The 20899-nt window shown below is 37.7% G+C and overlaps 1 protein-coding gene and 1 long non-coding RNA gene across 3 annotated transcripts in view; both read right to left on the reverse strand.

Moving 5' to 3' along the window:
- Nucleotides 1–20899, reverse strand: part of klf12b (Kruppel like factor 12b) — a 40977-nt gene that overhangs the window by 17386 nt on the left and 2692 nt on the right. For both annotated transcript variants that reach the window (XM_083537142.1, XM_083537141.1), the window contains exon 2: nt 2964–3046. In XM_083537142.1, coding sequence (XP_083393268.1) covers nt 2964–3029 — 66 coding nt within the window. In that variant the 5' untranslated portion in view covers nt 3030–3046. The remainder of the gene's footprint in view (nt 1–2963; nt 3047–20899) is intronic.
- On the reverse strand, nt 9593–16427 carry LOC310723592. Its single transcript, XR_014532723.1, has 2 exons — nt 10288–16427; nt 9593–10240 (listed from the first exon to the last, which is right to left on the reverse strand). It is a non-coding gene; the product is annotated as an uncharacterized lncRNA (long non-coding RNA).

Below are 20899 nucleotides of genomic sequence, written 5' to 3' on the forward strand. Positions count from 1 at the left end.
TAACACAATAAAAATCAATAAAAGAGGTCTTTTCTCACATACAAGCACATTTACGAGTGTGTATTTTCTAAAGCATATTTTTATTTTATTGTGTAAATCTTTTATTCCCATAAAAGTTTATAAACCACCTGCTTTTGTTACAACTAAATCAGATTTGTGTGCTGGTCTGGGAAATCTATTATTGGTGCAAAAGATGTATGAAAACAATGTAAAATAATTTGTATTTCCTTTATAGACCTGCCTATAGAATCTAACTGCAGAGATTGTGTAAAGTAAATCCAGTCTAAAGAGCATGTCTGTAAAAACGGGCAGTCTGTGTAAAGATAGTGTTTTAATTTCTAGATTGTTATCCAAACATGCTTTCTCTAAACAACCATAATTAAATGAGTAAAGCCCTAAAAGATTTAGTCTGCAAAGGATGTTAATATTGGCTGTGAATATATCAACTGTCCACAGTTACTGTCATTTACATTGTGGAGCTGGCAGTGAATAAAAATCTAATATTTAAATTTTTATAGAAAAACTGGGATATTCAGTTGAAAGAATAAAATTAATCAAATGTCAAGCATTTTTCATTAAGACAAGATGAAGCATTAGTGCATCATTGCTGTGATTGACACTTTCATTAGGAGATGAGACTACAGAGACTGATGTGGTAAACACTTGACAGTATATGATGAAAGAAGTCACAAATTGTTGTTTATTATTTGTATTTTGATTAATTTCATTTAATTCTCCAACTTGTAGTTTTTGTAGAACTTGTCCATATTTCTCCATGTGATGAGATTTTGTTGTGAGTCAACTAATTGCAATGACAACACCTCTGGCTAACCACTCAGAAAAGACTGAGCAAATGCAGCAGGAGTATTTTACCACAGCCTTAGTTGCAAATCTGATGAATAAATTCTGGTGTTCTTGTGTCTGTGTTAGAACACATCATGTTTTATACAAAATAAGTGCACTACAATCTGGCAGCAGAGGTTAAAGGCACTTTAACCTTACTGAACTCTATTTCCAGTCTACCGAACTGCAGAAGATGTACTCTTAAGATTATGTTAAGCACCCAGGAGATTGAGTGTGTTATTGTGAATGTGGGTGAGTGTATACAGTATTTGTGTATCATGTGGTTACAGCCTCCAGAGAAGCACCGTCACGTCTCTCTCGTTCTCTCTACACAGCACTAAATTCTGAAAATTACAATCCACATTATCCACGGCTCGTTCAGCTATGAAGCAATTTGTTTAAATGTGTTAACTGATCAAAACATTACATTATACACTATTAATTAAAAAAAAACAAGTGTAAATGGTTTGTGGCCTGTGCATTTACAGAGGTATAATGACGCTGTTATTCGAGAACAGTTTGTTTAAAGACACCACCATGAAACCACGTTGGAAAACTTTTTTGTGTGTGTCAAAAAAAACAACAATTGTGAAATTCCTTTTAAATGTTGACTAGAGTAACCTGTTCTCAATCTCTACCAAGCGAACACTGCTGTAAATAAAAAGGCTTGTGGGGAAAGCCCAAACAACATGTCTGTCACATTTCCTTCCCTTGTTTGAATGTCTTTTTAGCAAAAAACAGCAGCATGTTTTCAAACCTCGGTCAGCCCACTCTTTTGCAGCTCACCTTCTGTCTCACTGCATCGTACTTTAATTTGAGGCTAGTGTCTGAGGTGGAGCTTATTTATATTAGCCTGGCTTTCACTCCCATTTCCAGCTCGGTCTTGGCAAGTCTCCACTCAATAATATAAAGACCACATCTGAAAGTTGGGATCCTGGTGTGGTGTAATGTCCTTTAAAGGGACACTGTCTGTGTAGCACACCTCCCACTATAACTGATTGCGGAAAAAAGTGAAAGCTACCAGCATGTTTGTGTTTAAACAGTGTCCTGAAGAAACCACCACACAGACAGAACTGCTTCCTCTCATTGAGTGCTCAGTGTGCAAGATGAGTTGTTTTTAACCAATATAATTTAATATTGTAAGAAATTGATTACTGCCTTATCTTGATTGTCTTTGTTGTGAAAAAAAGCAATAAAGCCGCTCCAATGGGAATAAAAATCATGCACTATCATTGTTAGGAAGAGGTAGTAAGTTTGTAGGTCATTTCACAGTTCAAGATTTCTCTGTTCTGGCATTGAGGTGGTGGAATGAACTTCCCCTAGATGAACAGCGGAGTCCCTGGCTATCTTCAAGCGACGGGTGAAGACCCACCTCTTCCTGAAACACTTAAACAAGCACTTTTAAAGGCTTGCTTTGTCTAATATATATATATATATATATATATATATATATATATATATATATATATATATATATATATATACAATATACAATCCTCTCAACAGAGCTGTAGGCTGATTTTTCTTTTTTAATGTAGGGCACCAGTGTAGATTAATTCATTGTCAGAGACAACGCAATTTTGTACATCGCTCTAGACAAGGGTGACTGCTAAGGCCATAAATGTAAATGTCTTCATATCTTCATATACTTCTAGGTAACAATTGAGCAAGTGACTGGCACACACACACACACACACACACACACACACACACACACACACACACACACACACACACACAAACACTTGATGACATGAAAAAAAAAAATAGAATGAAGAATAAGAGAAAGGCGGTAGTGTGTGTCTGTGCATCTGTGTCTGTGTCTTGCCAAGACAGCCTGCCTGACTGCAAAGGGCCTGACAGGAAACCCTGGGAGAATTCCTGCTTCAGCTGTGAATCTCTCCCGATCCTACAGCTCCATCAGAGCCATCAGGGCCATACCCCTCCCCACACATATTCCTCAAACTCTTTTGTACCAATGCCTGGGAGTAATTAAGCTATCACAGTAAGAAAACTGAGCTTTTTTGTGTGTCAGAGCACTGAGGTGTGGGGTGGTACACTGGATAAACATAGAGGAAAAAGTGATATAGGGTGTTGTGAAGAAAAAAAAGGCAACTTACCCCTCTCTCAGATTCCAGAGGCTCTGCTTTGACTCGGACTGCTGGCATTCCGTCAAGCATTAACATCCTGTTATTGATGGAGTCTATGAGGACAGACAGACAGAAAAAGAGAGACAAAGAAAGAGAGATGAGATTTGGGTAAAGACGTGTTTACCACGTCTAAAGCACTCGTTTGTGACCCCTCAGTTCTTTCTCAATAAGGAGGACTGTGACTCACACTGAAAAGAAAACATTGAATACAATGACATTTGCTGCTGATGGCATGAAGGTATGTAGTTAGTAAACAGCTTTATAGCCTGTAACAAAAAAACACATCTGTGATGCTGCTACAAAAACAGCCTTCTTTCACCTTAGAAATATTTCTAAGCTAAGAAATATGTTATCTATATCTGATGCAGAGAAGCTCGTCCATGCGTTTATGACCTCTAGAATAGACTACTGTAATGCATTACTAGGTGGATGTCCTGCATCATTAATAAACAAGCTTCAGTTAGTTCAGAATGCCGCAGCAAGAGTTCTTACTAGGTCAAGAAAATACGATCATATAACCCCAATCTTATCGTCCCTACATTGGCTTCCTATTAAGTTTCGAATAGACTACAAACTACTGCTACTCACTTATAAAGCACTAAATGGTTTGGCTCCCATGTATCTATCCAGTCTCTTAACACGCTACAATCCGTCACGCTCCCTGAGATCTCAAAACTCTGGGCTTCTAGTAGTTCCTAGAATAGCAAAGTCCACTAAAGGTGGTAGAGCATTTTCACATTTAGCTCCTAAACTCTGGAATAGTCTTCCTGACAGTGTTCGGGGTTCAGATACACTCTCCCAGTTTAAGTGCAGATTAAAAACATATCTTTTTAGCAAAGCCTACACATAACACACATCACACACATCACATCATAACCTTGTGCTCCAGAACATCTGATCACATGCACATTATCAACTTGTGCTGTTAATATCATGAACAGCAGCTACGCTAATTCCTCTCCACTGCTTCTCTTTCTCTCCCCATCCCGAGGCATCCTGAGGTTTGGCCAGCTCCAGTCACGTCCCACCTCGTGAAGATTATGGACCTATGGATGATCATGGAGAAGTAGATGCCGAGTGTTTAAAGGCCCTGGCATGGAGAAGCTGATGCTGGATCTATGATGATCACAAATTGTTCTGTATTGTTGAAAGATTTATGACCAAACTTTTGATGTCACCCATATGAGGATGGGTTCCCCTTTGAGTCTGGTTCCTCTCAAGGTTTCTTCCTCATATCATCTAAGGGAGTTTTTCCTTGCCACTGTCGCCACGGCTTGCTCATCAGGGACAAACGCACACCATTCACCTTCACTGTTGTTTTCTGTAAAGCTGCTTTGAGACAATGTCTGTTGTGAAAAGCGCTATACAAATAAACTTGACTTGACTTGACTTGACTGCTTTTATTACACGCCTGTTCAAATGGTGAACACAGATGGTTCTGTGTTATAATAGGATCATAGACACTGGCTGAGATGAGAATAATTAGTCAAGATCAATGGTAGGACAGTTTAACATGTGCTTTACCTTTTTACTAACTAAAATACTTATAAAACATAATTCATTAAAACCCCTGAAACCAGCACATAAACAGATCACTGACAATGTAACAGTACATTGTAGTGATGTCATTATTTTTATGATATTTTTTGTTTAAAAAATCAATCTGCACTGCACTGCACATGACAGATAACTGAACATATACTAAACATTTAAACGACATATACGTTTTATTTGAACTGATTTTGTTTGATAAAATATTTTCAATTTTTTTCATGAATAAGGAAAGTAAGAATGAAGGATATATAATATATGTGTGTATCAAGGATTACTTTAAAGTATATATATATATATATAATAATATATATATATATATATATATATATATATATATATATATATAAAGTATATATATACTATAATATGTTTGTAAGGTTACCAAAAATTTTTTATTGACATTTCAGAGTAATAAAAAAGGCCCTTTTTTCAGGAAAGAAATAATGGATTAACATTTTACAACTGTTCTGCAGCAATGGAGATGAATTAAGCCTTGAATGTTGATGCTAACATGTCCTACAGTTGTCCCAGTTTTTTTATTATTACTTACAAACCCTCTCTCTGTATAAAAGCAGGTTTGGAACAGAGTATGCTACTACACCGTCTTAAGCAACATTTTGGCAGTATTGTACTGCAAGAAGTAGTATATTGCTTTTAAAATAGTGAGAAAAAGACAATTAAAAAAGAAGACAGACAGACCAATATAGCCGTAAAAGTGTAGGTATTTTCTTTAAGGAAGTTGCAAAGAGAGCCAAGGTGTCAATGAGTTTCCTACACCATTAAAAGACACTTGGAAACTAGAGGAATAACTTACAGGAAGAGGTCTGGCAGCCCCAAAGCCACAAAAAAAATTAGAAGACAAGCTTCTGAGAGTCAACAGCTTGCATGAAAAAGGGTTCACAGGACAACATCTTCAAGAACAGCTTAAAACTGGTTAAAGTAAATAAGTCTCAGTTTCAACTGTAAAGAGAAGAATTCAAGCTGCAGGTAGAGTGACAGCGCAAAAGTCATTTGCTAAGATGGCAAAATAAGAACAAGTGGCTTGCCTGAAAGAAGGTCTTATGGCCCAAAAATCTAACTTTGAAATCTATGGTTTATAATGCTAGTACTTCGAGTAAGTTAAAGGATGGTTCCTCTGTGTAAGACATTAATTGTCAAGCATGAAAGAGTATGATGGTCTGTTTTTTTTTTTTTTTTCTTAAACCAGTTAGTGATTTGAATAGAATGAGTGCAACCCTAAACCAAAGCTACTTTCACAGTATTTTGCAGGGCAATTGAATTGCCTCGAGTAAAAACATCTAGTTGGTCAGGAGTTGGTTGTACAGCAAAATAATGACCCAAATCAAACCTCAAGGCTATGTCTAAACTACTGTACCTTAAAAGGAAAGATCAAAATGGTATCGTGGAAATCGTGGAATAGCACAGTCTCCAAACCCCAATGAGCTGATTTGTGATGAACTGAACAAAAGGGTGCAACACATTTGTGGGAATGGCTGCAACAATCGGGAGGAACTTTCCAAACAATATATGATTTCCATTGTAAAACCATTGTAAAAAGAATGCCAAGAGTGTTTTATATTTGTTTGTGTGCACAAAGACTATGCTGCATATATACTTCCAGTTTGAGTTGTTTTTATTCATTTAAAAAAAATGTTTTAGTAAATTTTGTATAAACTTAAAAATATATACAATGTATATACTGTTTACTCTGTATGTGTGTTGTGTTCTTTGAGATGCTTTTCTGCACAGTTATGTGAATTAGCCCACTTATAAGCTCAGATCTGGACACACTCCTCTGGCCTCATTCATCGCTTGGTCATATCTGCTTACTGCTTAGGTTTTCAAAATTGTATTTAGGGTTTTTTTTTTTTTTTTTTTTTTTTTTACTACTCTGTTGTACATGTACATGTTCTGGGATTTGTGTTTAAACAACAATAATGTTTTTTTCCCCATACAAACTATTCCAACTACGTTCATATCGCACAGATAAGACAAAGAGGTTTGCACTGCCTAGCTGACCAGCTCCATGACACACACACACACACACACACACACACACACACACACACACATGCGCGGAGGGAGAGAGAAAAATATATTAACAGAAATAAAAAGAAGATACAGCCAACAAACTGTCTGTAACCACTGTCAGGATTCACTTGTCTATAAAATGAAAACTGCCCTAGTTGGCTTTATGTTGGAACAAAAGGCTGCAGTCTTTTTATCACTATCCCCTCTGGCTTGAGCCTCGCTGTAAGAGGCACTTGAAAAACAGAAAAGTGAAAAACGCATCCACCTCCCGGCCACGACAGCTAAAGACGAGCAGCAAGACAGGTTTAATGAACTGGTAGAATCTGATTACAAGCTAATATACTTCTCAGAGCATAGCCACAGTGGGAAGATGAAATGGTTTAGTAGTCCCACTGAGGCCATCTCTTTCTCCATGTCTACTCAATTCGTCATTTTTTTTAAAGCAGCAAAGCATAGAAACCACCCCTACATCAGAAAAAAAACTGACAGTATTCAGTAAAATCACAGGAGATGCATTAATTACTAACAGCTTTTAAAGTTTTGCATAGCATTACCAGTCATTAACATGGCATGAATTAATCAAACACAAGTGATATTCTGATATTCTGTTTTCTTAATTTAAAACTCAACTGTAATTTCTCACAATATGCATCTTTTGGACACAAAGTCATGAAGCCAAAGAGAATATCAGGTAGTCAAAGTTCATTTGACCTAAGCACAGCTCACATAATACTGTACCTATACAGCATACATGCAAACAGTGTATCTTGCATTTAGTAGAGTGGTGGTGAAAGAATGAGGCTGTATCTTTTAGACACAAGACATTCATGGATGTAGCCACTGAAAACAATGCGAGTGTGTCTCAGGAGGAGGTGTCCTGAAGTAACCTGCTCCCTTATTATTTTAGCAGCGGCATATGAAGAAATGCAAACACAGCAGATATGCTCTAAACATCTCCATTACACTTCACTCCTGCCATAGGCCACAGCAACAGTCCAAATCAGCAACTGGCCCAGGTTGTGTTAGCTTACAGAGAGCCATCCGCTAAAAAAATTAACCTTAGCACACAAGTGTGAAATTGGTAGTTGCCTAACTGTCAGCCAGCCAAATGACTCAGATCCAGATCCACTAAAGCAATTAGTATGCCTTAATATGGTTAACACTTCTGGAGCGTTCCATAACAGTAACCTATAACAGTGGTCTTAAAAGGGTCTTGTCAAAAGAATGCAAGCGATGCATCTAGAAGTGACTTTGCTACATAAAGTTAATAGAACAGATGGCTATAAGCAATTGCTTTAGATGACATACTGTAATCAAAACAAAAGAAGTTACAGAATTTCCCTCACAAAGCATTTGAAGGAAAGATCATGTTTAAAAAAGTAGAACATCAGAACAAAAATAGTTAATAAAATGGAAAGTCTACCAAACACTGGGCAATTTCTGTGGATTATTTTGTCCAACACCTTACACCTTTCTCCAAAAAAAGGTGTAAATTAATGCCATGAGTATTGCTTGGAGTTGGAGTGCCAGGTGTGTCTTTCAGAAAGAAAACAGGATGCTTTTACATTGCCAACTCAAGTTGGGTTTTTTATTTATTCTGGAATATATTTTTTATAATAATTACAAAGTGTGCAATTATTCTGGCACCATTTTAGCATCTTAGTTAATAAGCCTGCTTTTGTGATGAAGGTCTGGCATTATGACTCATTGCAAATATATCAGAAAGACATACACTTGTTTTACTCACATCTACCAAAGTAACTCAAGATTTTAAACAGGAACTTTGCGTTCCTGAGAGTTTAACAAGAGTTTAACAGGAAAATATGGTTTAATTTTTTTATATTAAGTAGGTAAGTCTCTTATTTCTAAATGTTAATCTGATCAAAATTTCACCCACCCAACCTGTTTTTCTGTTTTGCTCAACATTCTGTAAACTCTAAAGATCATGTAAAAATCCAAGGAGATCAGTCACTTCTTAAACATCAGCCAACCGATACAAATAGAGGAAGTTTGGAACCACAAGCACACAACCACACCCAGCCAAACTGAGTGATGAACCTGATGGTCACCCTGAAAGAGTGACAGCATTTCTCTGTGGAGAGAAAAGAACATCTCTTCAGCACTACACCAATCAGGTGTAGAGTGGCCAGATGGAAGCCACTCCTCAGTAAAAGGCACATGACAGCCTGCCTGGAGTTTACCAAAAGACACCTGAAGGACTCTTAGACCATGAGAAATTCTTTGGCCTGAATGCCAAGCGTCATGTCTGGAGAAAATCAGACACCGCTCATTACCTGGCCAATACTATCCCTACAGTGAAGCATGGTGATGGCAGGCTGTGGAGATGTTTTCAGCAGCAGGAACTGGGAGACTAGTCAGGATCGAGGGAAATATGAGTGCAGCAATGTACAGCAACATCCCTGATGAAAACCTGCTTCAGAGCGCTATGGAACTCTGACTGGGGCGACGGTTCATCTTCCAACAGGATAACGACTCTAAGCACACAGACAAGATAACAAAGAAGTGGCTACGGGATAACTCTGTGAATGTCCTTGAGTGGCCCAGTCAGAGCCCAGATTTGAACCCAAATGAACATTCCTAAAGAGCTCTAAAAGTGGCTGTGCATCCAACCTGATGGAGCTTGAGAGGTTCTGCAAAGAAGAATGGAAGAAACTGCACTAAAATAGTTGTGCCAAGCTTGTAGCATCATACTCAAAAAGACTTGAGGCTGTACTGGGTGCCAAAGGTGTTTCAAGCAAATTTCTGAGCAAAGCTGTGAATTACTGAATTGATTTTGTTTTTATATATATAATTTGGAGAGATTTCAAACACACTCCTTTTAGGTTGTCATTATGGGGTATTATTTGAAGGATTTTGAGGAAAATAATAAATGTAATCCATTTTGGAATAAGGCTGTAACATAACAAAATGTGGAAAAAGTAAAGGCCTGTTAATACTTTCCAGATGCACATGCAATGTGTACATATATTTTTATAAATATTCAGTTGTTGTTCTTTTTTTTTATGTATACACTTTTTTATTCTCATTTTTTCTTTTGCAGTTGCATAGCACTGTCTGACCATTTTCCATTTTCCATCTCACAGCTGCTTTTGCTCAGCAATTTAATTCACCCAGCGAGGTGCTTTCAGTAGGCGGTTCCAGGTGTGGTTAGTAAATTGAACGTTAATGTCAGAAGTGAATGCATTCGCAACTGACACAGTCGCTTATTACATACAAAGCATGTCCCCCCACTAATCTGGCTGTAGTTAACATTTATTGTGATGAGGATATCTTCAGGTACTGGTGATGTTACCATGGCAACTTAAGTTGGAGTGCTGAGAATTGCTGTGTCTTCAGATCAACACATAAGCCTTACCAGTGACCAGAGACCTTGATGTCTGACAGGCAGAAGCTTGCTGTGCCTGTGAACAAACCTTGTATTTGACATCAATTTGCATCATATGCCATCACACTTTCACAACAGTAATGGTAAATAGATGGAACAGTAGATAATGAGGAAACCTTTGGGTGCGCTAACCACACAAAGATCCCACAAAACATCTCAAATGGGAAATCAATAAGGAGCACAAGCATTTGGTTGTTTCGCAGGAAGTCATTTAAATACAGTATTAACATAACTGAATAGAGCACTGTTATGCTAACTATTAGCTTTTCTTTCTCATTAGCTTTTCTTTCTCCAATATCTAACTATTAGCTATTTCTGGACTCCAATAGATTGAGACCTCTGAAGAGAATAGGTTATAATGGGAAATTATTATTATTTATTATATGAAATGATGTATAGGAAATGTTCTCAACAAATGCATGCAAGCAATTTAACGGTTCTGTTGTTTGGCTATAAATGAATGTGCTACATTTTAATAGGTGCTGCAGTGGGAGAGAAAATTGGTTTGGGTAAAAAATGTGCAAATGGTTACTCTTTCTTTTAAAAGAGAATCAGAGATCAGGCAGCATTTCCCTGAATTCAAGTGCAGCACTTTAAACAACATGTGTTGGCTTGTAAAGCAATCAGACATTAGTAGACTATGTAGTGTAGTGCTGAACTGCTAAAAACATATAATTAGATTTCTGTGGGGTTTTATTTTTTAACAAATTATTTAATATAGCGGAATAAATATGGACTGATGTAATATCGACTAAATCTTGTATTTTTTTAGCACAGACATTCTGCCCATGTGAGAAAATACACTCTTTTGCAAGGTTGTGTAGGTTTTTAAGCTGATTTGATTAGCTATCACAGCAGCATAGTTAACCTCTTAAAAATATATTTACTCAAACCAAAACTCTTTTGCACAACTCCTTACATCCACTCAGGTGGCCACAAAATATAAAAAAAATATATACAATGGTACCTTGACCTACGAGTGCATTAATATACGAGTGTTCTAAAGTACGAGCGGTCACTCTGTCGATTCTTTGCTTTGTTACACGAGCAAAAGATTTAGGTACGAGCTCGAAACGCCGCTGCTAAATGGCGAAGCCAGAAAGCGAAGACTGTGACGAAAATTAAGATAAGCAAAGAAGAAAAAGTAAATAATTAAAAATTATATTTGTTATAAGTTTTACTTATCGCCTCTACAGCGTTTTCGCTCAAGTCATCTCATCTCCAAGGTAAATACATTACGTAAAACCTTATTATATCTTTACATACTCTTTCTATTATGTTTTTATACAAGATTTGTTATTTAGAAATGTATTTTCCTAATTTAGTAACATGAAACATAAAAACGGGGTGGCATTTTGAGGGTTGGAACGGATTAATGCCATTTTAAGTATTTTCAATGGGAAAAATTGATTTGATGCGCGAGCAAATTGAGATACGAGCTCGGCCACGGAACGAATTAAACTCGTAGGTCAAGGTACCACTGTACTTTGTTATGCTTTGTATAAATGTATATACATGAGAAAATAGTTTTAAAGTCCTATCTAGAATAAAAAAGCAAAAATAGATAATCAATTAATAAATTAGTGTTAATGAAACGTTAAGGTTATATTTTAATTCTAAAATGTACATTTTGACCCTCACCAGGAATGCAGTTTGTACCAAGCATCTCTCTATGTTCCAACAATGCTACAAAAGCAAAAAAATATTTGTTGTTATACAGCAGAGATTAAGCTCATCTTTCTATTTCACCATGGCTGTGAAATGAAATGGTGATCCCAAGTGTGAGCATTAGTGTGAACGGAGGCAAGTGTTCAGGCATCTTGTTGCCATGCACCACTAGAACCAACCCCCAAGAGGCTCATGAAAAGAACGAGAGTAATTCAAATTAAAATGGCCAATGGGAAAAGTGATTACCCAGGACTCATTCTGGCCATATGGGAAAGAGAGGGAAGGGAGGGAGTAGAGGCTGATGGCATTCCTGTGACCACTCGTCGTTTCAGCACTGTTCTGAGGATGGATGCTGATGGGGGCCAGTGCATTGCATGGACAGGAATCAATGTAGACTGGAGCTTGGCAAATGACAAGCGGATCAATACGAGGTGGCAGCCCGGGACACAAAAGCGTGACCTTCCTGGATCCAACAGTGACCCCAGCACATAATAATTTAAAAGAGAACTGAGCATTCAGCCCTCTACAGCAAGGGGCCTGCTGCATTTTTTTTCTATTCTTGCCAGACATTAATGTGTGCAAAGTCTGTTGAGTAAACTGACATCTTTAAATGACAGCATTGTATGGAAATATTGCAGTTAGATGTTCTGTTCTTTAGAATTTAGGTGTGGAAGGTGACATTATACAAATGGCTGTGTTCTTTTTTTTTTTTTTTTTTTTTGATAAGATATTGAGGTGTTTTTTATTAAAAAGGTTTTTCCCCTTGTTAAGCCTCCTAAGTGGGCATCTGAATGCCAACTTAATGCATGACCCTGCTACCACAAGCCAAGAGGCTTAACAGAGCAAAAAATAAAAAAGGATTCAAGACAGGAGCAATTAAATGATGCTGCCCTATTGTAAATATACAGTTTACTCTGATTTATACTTTGAGTGTGCAATATATCTTATTTAGCACTATTTAAGTTCAGAGGTTCTCTGTTGTTGTCTTGTTAGTGGATTTATTGCAGTGGGTCTCTTGCTTCTTAAAATGTATTTTTTTAATCTTTCTCAGTATAAACAGCATGTGATAGTGAGAGATCTCTCAGAATAGGAGGTAAGGGCTTCCCCTAGCTTGCTCTTGTGTCTAAAAGAAAGATTAGTTCAAAAGCCACTTCCCTCTTCAAATTCCCTCCAAACACCCCAGTATGATGATTTAGCCTGACAACAACATCAACAGAGCACCAAAAGGAGCTGTTCTGACCACTTTCCTATGTTTCACACAGGAACTTGGTTTTAACAAAAAAGGGGTATAGTCGATTCATTATGTGGCAATTGCCATGCTAATTCTGTTAGGTTATTGTTAATTTATAAAGACCTTGTCACCACTGCCAGCACCACCCACATGTGGCAGTAAGTCTTCTACTTTTTTAATCTCCCACAGATCACTTTAGAGCTGTCCATTCAAATAGCACATGCCAACAGATCATGTCACTGGAGGAGTGGAACGACTGGGTAAAAGCTTAGCACAAGCATTAGCTCCTACTCTCAATGAAGCCGAATTTAAAGTGAACTTCCATAGACATTGTGTAATTTATTTTCCACACACGCTTCGTCCACTAGCATTTCAGGGACCCTTACCCCAGCCCTCTATACTCTGGTGGACACTTTTTTCGTCTGTTAATCTTTTCTGGCACATGGTGAATGACTTCAGACTTTCCATTTCATAAGGAGCATTTTCCTTGGCAGGCAAGTCACTCCTAAGACTTTGGATGCTTTCGGGACATTTTTGAATTGAACTCAAGAGGAACATGCAGCCTCAGTCCCAGTGAGAGTTCTTTTTTCCTAGTGTGTGTGTGTGTGTGTGTGTGTGTGTGTGTGTGTGTGTGTGTGTGTGTGTGTGTGTGTGTGTGTGTGTGTATCCTCATCTCTGCACTTTACCTCAGGGGACCCCCTAGCTATCTTCTCTTTTGGCTAAAATCACCAGTCACAAATCATGTCCTCCTCACAACTAATTGTATTCTCATCTTGTTGCTTCCATTAATCCAGTCAACTTTGACAAATGTTCTCCTACTGAGAGATAAACTGGGAAATCTTGAAAAAAAAAAAAAAAAAAAGAAAAATCCAAATAAACTGTGAACTGTGCTGGAGGTGATGACTTTATCCTTACAGGCTTGTGCTGGAACCTGGCAAGGGTGCAGTTTAGAGACATTGGAGTGCAGTTTAGGTACACACGGGCTATTTTTACCCTGAGCAGTAAACACAATAAGTGGACAAATTGAACAAAGCCTTAGAGCTCATAACCCCCCCACAGTAGTACTCTTTATTTAAAAAAAAATACAGATACCAAAATAGCACCCCTGCTGCGCATCACTTTTCTCAGCATCTCCTGAGGCCGCAAACACCTGATAGGAAGCAGGAATCCATTCATAGAATACTGATACTGGTGTTAACATTAAGTAGGCTCTCTGTGGGGCTGACGGAAGTGCCTGTAGTCCAGTGGATTGCCCTTGGGCTCTGGCTATTTCTGCATGGGGAGATCCTGTGTCAGTAATTCTGTAGGGGTGAAATGGTCACTAGGATCATGCACACTCACTGGGTCTGTACTCAAGACAAAGTGTTATAAAAGTCACTGTTGAGACCAATTCTGGTCTGATGCAACTTTAAAGTTTTATACTGATTAATGAACCAAATGTTTAGAGCTCACTGTACTATTCATTTCTAATACAGTAGTTGGGAACATGGGTATCTGATATCTTTCTTCAGAATTGCTTTGTGGTGCATATGTTTACATTCATTAGTCCATGCTTGGGGCATTGAGTAAGCACATAATAGCAAAACAAAAACTTTTTTTTTTTTTTTACAATCAAAACAAAACTCTTTGCGGCTGTTTTTTTTTACATGATTTATCAATTTTTCATAAAAACGTCAGGCTTCGTTATAATTGTTTCCTTTGCTAAATTTGGCTGTGCCCTCTGCCTGCACTCTCCTGCACAAAATCCCACTGGTTTACATTTTACGCACACAAACATAAACACAACACAAAGTAGTTGTTAGTAACTATAAACTGTACAGTGCTTCATCCCTACCAGCAACCTATTTACAAATGCCTACAGTTCAGGAAATTTTAATAATCTGATTCTATTGTATATGCAGCACCTAACCTTAAAATAGTTGACCAGAAACACATGGGCCCAGCTATTGCTTTATGCTCCTTTTTGTTTAAGTGCAGGGGTATCAGTGGCCGGTACGCTAAAATAGATCAGACACGAAAACCTCAGCTGCACTCAGACGTGTGTGGAAGTACAGGATTGATCACTATGGGGAACCCCGATAGCAGAATGTGGTGGTGGAACAGACAACCTGGTCTGGATCAATATAAACTGATCAATCACTGACATGCACCCACTGCTCCTCAAGCCATTGGTGCACACCCAAACAAGCCGGCCTGATCTGTATTGCACTGCAGCACACTAATGAACCTCTCTGTCTTTCTCTCAGAAAAAGGAAAATCTGCTTGTGATTGCGATCCTGTGTAGTGGAGTCTGTTTTGCACTATAATGACACGCTTCAACACAGAACCTGACTTATTGAACACTGAGTTTCCTTGAGCCGCTGACAGGTTGCCATGATTAACGAAGCAGATTCATAATGTCACGTTCAATCACATGTCATTAATCCCTCTTAATGAGCTCAGACCAATGTAATTAGTCATGTCACCAACATGAGCCTGTAAATTTGACAGGTCTCACTACCAGTACTGTCACCCACCGTTGACTGTAAAACATAGTTTGCTCATCTCCAAAAAACACTGGTGTTAGCTTACTATGCTTTGGAGTAAAATATTTGTTTAATCACTACCGGCTTACAATAAAAGAACTGATCTAACACTGTCTTAATTAGTTAAGCACATCCTCATTCTACTTCAATGGATTCAACAATCCAGTATTGTGTTTCACAAAGAAAGGACACAGTCCTAAATTTGTAAAGGTCCAGACACTCAGCTGTCCCAATGTTTCTGCTAAATACATTTAAAACATGGTAAATCTTTTCCAGAAGCCATCTGAGTGCCAGGACCAGCTGTAGGCTGCAGGGGACTCTTTTTTTTCTAAAGAAAGGTAACGCTTTCATCCAAAGCAAACACAATCCAGAGCACAGATGTAGAAAACAAAAATAATGTGACACACTCAAGCTGTGCTTTCGTGCATGTTTTTGAAATGCGTCTAAAGATAAAACCTTTGTCAGGGATTATGCAGTATCTACCCTATTTTATTCCAATGTGTCTATGTATTACATAAAAGTGAATATGAAATGAAGTTAGTTTAATAAGCCAAAGAGCGCTGTGATAGCCTGAGTAGTTAAAGGTCAAGGAGTTCTAATTAAAGGTTAAATGCCTTCTGCACATCGTTATTTCGAGTAAAATTAGTTACTGACTTTATAAGAACTTATGGAACAGATATAATACTTTGCTTTAAATGGAATCAATCATAATTTTTTATGCAAAAAAAGGGTTGTGCATATTTTAGGGCGTCTGTGTGTGCAGTTAAAGAAGTTCAAGGTGGAGGTGGTGGAGTTTATCATCATCTGCACAATAAATAAGTCTTCTGTCTCTCAGGGATGGCTGCATCCCAGTTTTAATGTGTAGCCCATAGTCTGTGTTGGCCATATCTTTTTAATGCCTCCCCCCAATAAATATACACACATGTACATAAAACCACACACACTCTCACCCACAAGCATGCGCTAACACATTTCTACTGTCACCTTAATGTGTGCAGAACACTTACATTTACTTCCACAGCCTATATATATATATACAGTGAGGAAAATAAGTATTTGAACACCCTTCTATTTTGCAAGTTCCCCCACTTAGAAATCATGGAGGGGTCTGAAATTGTCATCGTAGGTGCATGTCCACTGTGAGAGACATAATCTAAAAAAAAAAAAACAAGAAATCACAATATATGATTTTTAAACTATTTATTTGTATGATACAGCTGCAAATAAGTATTTGAACACCTGTCTATCAGCTAGAATTCTGACCCTCAAAGACCTGTTAGTCTGCCTTTAAAATGTCCACCTCCACTACATTTATTATCCAAAATTAAATGCACCTGTTTGAGGTCGTTAGCTGCATAAAGACACCTGTACACCCCATACAATCAGTAAGAATCCAACTACTAACATGGCCAAGACCAAAGAGCTGTCCAAAGACACTAGAGACAAAATTGTACACCTCCACAAGGCTGGAAAGGGCTACGGGGAAATTGCCAAGCAGCTCGGTGAAAAAAGGTCCACTGTTGGAGCAATCATTAGGAAATGGAAGAAGCTAAACATGACTGTCAATCTGCCTCGGACTGGGGCTCCATGCAAGATATCACCTCGTGGGGTCTCAATGATCCTAAGGAAGGTGAGAAATCAACCCAGAACTACACGGTAGGAGCTGGTCAATGACCTGAAAAGAGCTGAGACCACCGTTTCCAAGGTTACTGTTGGTAATACACTAAGACGTCATGGTTTGAAATCATGCATGGCATGGAAGGTTCCCCTGCTTAAACCAGCATATGTCCAGGCACGTCTTAAGTTTGCCAATGACCATTTGGATGATCCAGAGGAGTCATGGGAGAAAGTCATGTGGTCAGATGCGACCAAAATAGAACTTTTGGGTCATAATTTCACTAAACGTGTTTGGAGGAAGAAGAATGATGAGTACCATCCCAAGAACACCATCCCTACTGTGAAGCATGGGGGTGGTAGCATCATGCTTTGGGGGTGTTTTTCTGCACATGGGACAGGGCGACTGCACTGTATTAAGGAGAGGATGACCGGGGCCATGTATTGCGAGATTTTGGGGAACAACCTCCTTCCCTCAGTTAGAGTATTGAAGATGGGTCAAGGCTGGGTCTTCCAACGTGACAATGACCCGAAGCACACAGCCAGGATAACCAAGGAGTGGCTCTGTAAGAAGCATATCAAGGTTCTGGCGTGGCCTAGCCAGTCTCCAGACCGAAACCCAATAGAGAATCTTTGGGGGGAGCTCAAACTCTGTGGTTTCTCAGCGACAGGCCAGAAACCTGACTGATCTAGAGAAGATCTGTGTGGAGGAGTGGGCCAAAATCCCTCCTGCAGTGTGTGCAAACCTGGTGAAAAACTACAGGAAACGTTTGACCTCTGTAATTGCAAACAAAGGCTCCTGTACCAAATATTAACATTGACTTTCTCAGGTGTTCAAATACTTATTTGCAGCTGTATCATACAAATAAATAGTTTAAAAATCATACATTGTGATTTCTGGATTTTTTTTTTTAGATTATGTCTCTCACAGTGGACATGCACCTACGATGACAATTTCAGACCACTCCATGATTTCTAAGTGGGAGAACTTGCAAAATAGCAGGGTGTTCAAATACTTATTTTCCTCACTGTATATATATATATATATATATATATATATATATATATATATATATATATATATATATATATATATATATATATATATATATATATATACCTTTCAGCTCCTGCACCATCTCATTTCTAGAAATGCAGTTAAACACAGGGGCAAAATCTTTCAATAGGCAGTGCACACTTTCTTCCAACCCACCCACACACTGATTGAGCACCAAACCAGCTGATTGAGCAATGCGGTATACAAGAACACTATAAACACAGCTTCCCATTTTTCACACAGCTCCTGACAGCCTACAGCTACTACATGTAAACATGTTCACTATTTCAAACTGTGGGCTTACTTGTGTTACGCGCACTCGTTTTTTTTTAACCCAACAACTACTGAAACAAGAAAAGAACACCACTAGGACAATAAGTAATATTGGAAGTTTTGCAAGAGTATTTTTAGCGAAGATATTTGGCCCAATCCAGAACCAATTAATACAAAAAGCAGCTGTGTTTATGTTCATGCTTCACATGGGCTGACTCCTGTTTCCAATACAGATTAGATTCTCAGATTTCCCTGAATATTCACTAATAGAGTAAATGTTGGGGCTAGTGTGGGATTCAAAAGTGAGAAAAGTTAAACCTCTTAACAATAATACACATCCCCTCATTAAATTGATTCCACATGTTAGCTTAAAGCCTCCTTACACATAGCCTAAAGCCTCCTTACATATTTCTTCTGGTGCTCTTAAGAGAGCTCTAAAGCTATATACATATGACTATAGCAGTTATACAGATGCTTTCACTTTCTCTCACATATGGACAGCTTTTTTTGCTTGAAACAACACAACATGTTAATGTTGTCACCGAATCAGCGACTACACAACACGTTGCATTGCTTACTTCCCCATAAGTCCTCTCAGGTTTCAGCAACCAAACAGACGAGGACCGCGAGTGCATCGTCATGGCAACGCAAGAGTGACTACGGTAGTCAGACGCCGCCTTGTTCAGTTTCTCTGGTCTTCCTGTTTCTGACAGATTCATACTACTCTTAATCTACAATTTATCAGGCTCTTTCCTACTTATTCTACATGGATTTCCATGGGCTGGAAGAATATGAATTTTATAGATAATGGCATCTAATAAAATTAGATGGTAAGGTTTGTTAAGTTAGTTATAAACCTCAACATTTCAACTGATAAGCACAAATTGGTAATGAAACCAGTTAACATTTTTCTGTATTGCTTGTTATCAAAAGAGCTGGATTTATACTAAAATATGAGTTTTATAAGTTTGGTTCCTGACCAAAGGTAAAGTGAATGACAGGATTTACTAGCTTTAATCATGAAGCTTTTGGAGATGAACTCAAATATAAACAATTTACTCTTTACTCTAAATGTTTGCAGCCAGGCATGACATGATATAAGGTGCATTTACACAAAATAACACACACGTGTATATATAGGCAAAGGCGAGTGTAGTAGCTTATATCCTAATGGCTGTGATGTGATAGAACACAACCTCAAGAGTCCTCTGTTTTTACAACTTAAAAAATTAATTAATAATAAAAACTGAAACACTAAGACTATTACTTTAAATATCAACATCTTCTGACACAAAAATAGGGGGAAAGAAATATTAGTTAAATGGTAAATATGGTTTATATTCATTTATGTTCCAACATAAATTTACATTACTTTACATCTCACAGCCCCAGTTTCCAAAAGCTAGATTCCATCACACTATCAGCAAGGCACAAATATTTGTATTTAAACACCATCTATTGCCTGCTATAAGCAGAAATGTTTAACATCTGTTTAACATATAAAGCAAATTGAAGAAAAATTTAGCAGGGCAAAACTGAATCGTTCCCTAGACACAGCTTTATGAGAAATTGCCCTGCACTATTGCAGTCGTTTGTTGATGTATGAAAGTAGTTCATAAGTTAGCAGCTAATTTAGCAGTGGAGGTAGCAGGGTTTTTTTGTGTGTGTGTGTGTGTGTGGGGGGGGGTGTTTTCAACAAATGAATAGGTTTAAATAATAATAAAAGAATAAGCTTAAAGAGTAAATAGGTTATTAAATGTTATAAAAAATATGTAGATGTAAAATAAAATATGTATTTAAGGCAGAGATTATTGGGTTATGTAATACTATATAGTGTATAACTTTTTATATTTGCATTTATTTTAGGAAATTAATAGCCACATAAATTCTATAAGATTGATAAGTGGTTCAGATCACCACAGGTAGCAAAAACTCCTATAAGCATAGTATAGAGTCTTCTGTTAGCATAGTATGGTTTTCTTGGTATTATATGACAAATTGTATTAGGTCAAAATTGTGGAAATATAATATTTTCCTAATATCCTTATTCAATCCTGCTATTGTGTATAGCAGAATAGAACTTATAGATATTATTAAATTGCAGTAATATGCGGTATAAGATTTTAAGCCATTTTCAAAGTAGACCTAATCCTTAGTTCCGGTGAATATTGATCTATAGCAGGTAAATAATTTTACTATTTACATTTGCCCATGTAGCCCCTCCATGCTCCGCTAACTGTGTCAAAGTTTAACTGGCCTCTCTTTCCTCCACAGCTTTAGTAAACAAACTCATGCTGGACAAACAGGTCAAGGGTTGAACACACCACAGATCACACACAAGAACATTTTGTAAAATGTCAAAATGAGGAGAGGACCGGAAAAATGAGAGAGTCACTTCAGCACCCTAATTCTTAAATATGATGCTTATCTCTATTGTGTGCCAAGCTCATGGATTGCATCAATGCAAACATGCTAGGTAGTCTTATGTTAGTAACAATAATTGAAGGTTAATAATGAAATGTAATGATATCATACTAATTGGTAGCT

This window comes from Silurus aristotelis (genome assembly GCF_946808225.1).
Source record: "Silurus aristotelis genome assembly, chromosome: 3".
Taxonomy (NCBI): domain Eukaryota; kingdom Metazoa; phylum Chordata; class Actinopteri; order Siluriformes; family Siluridae; genus Silurus; species Silurus aristotelis.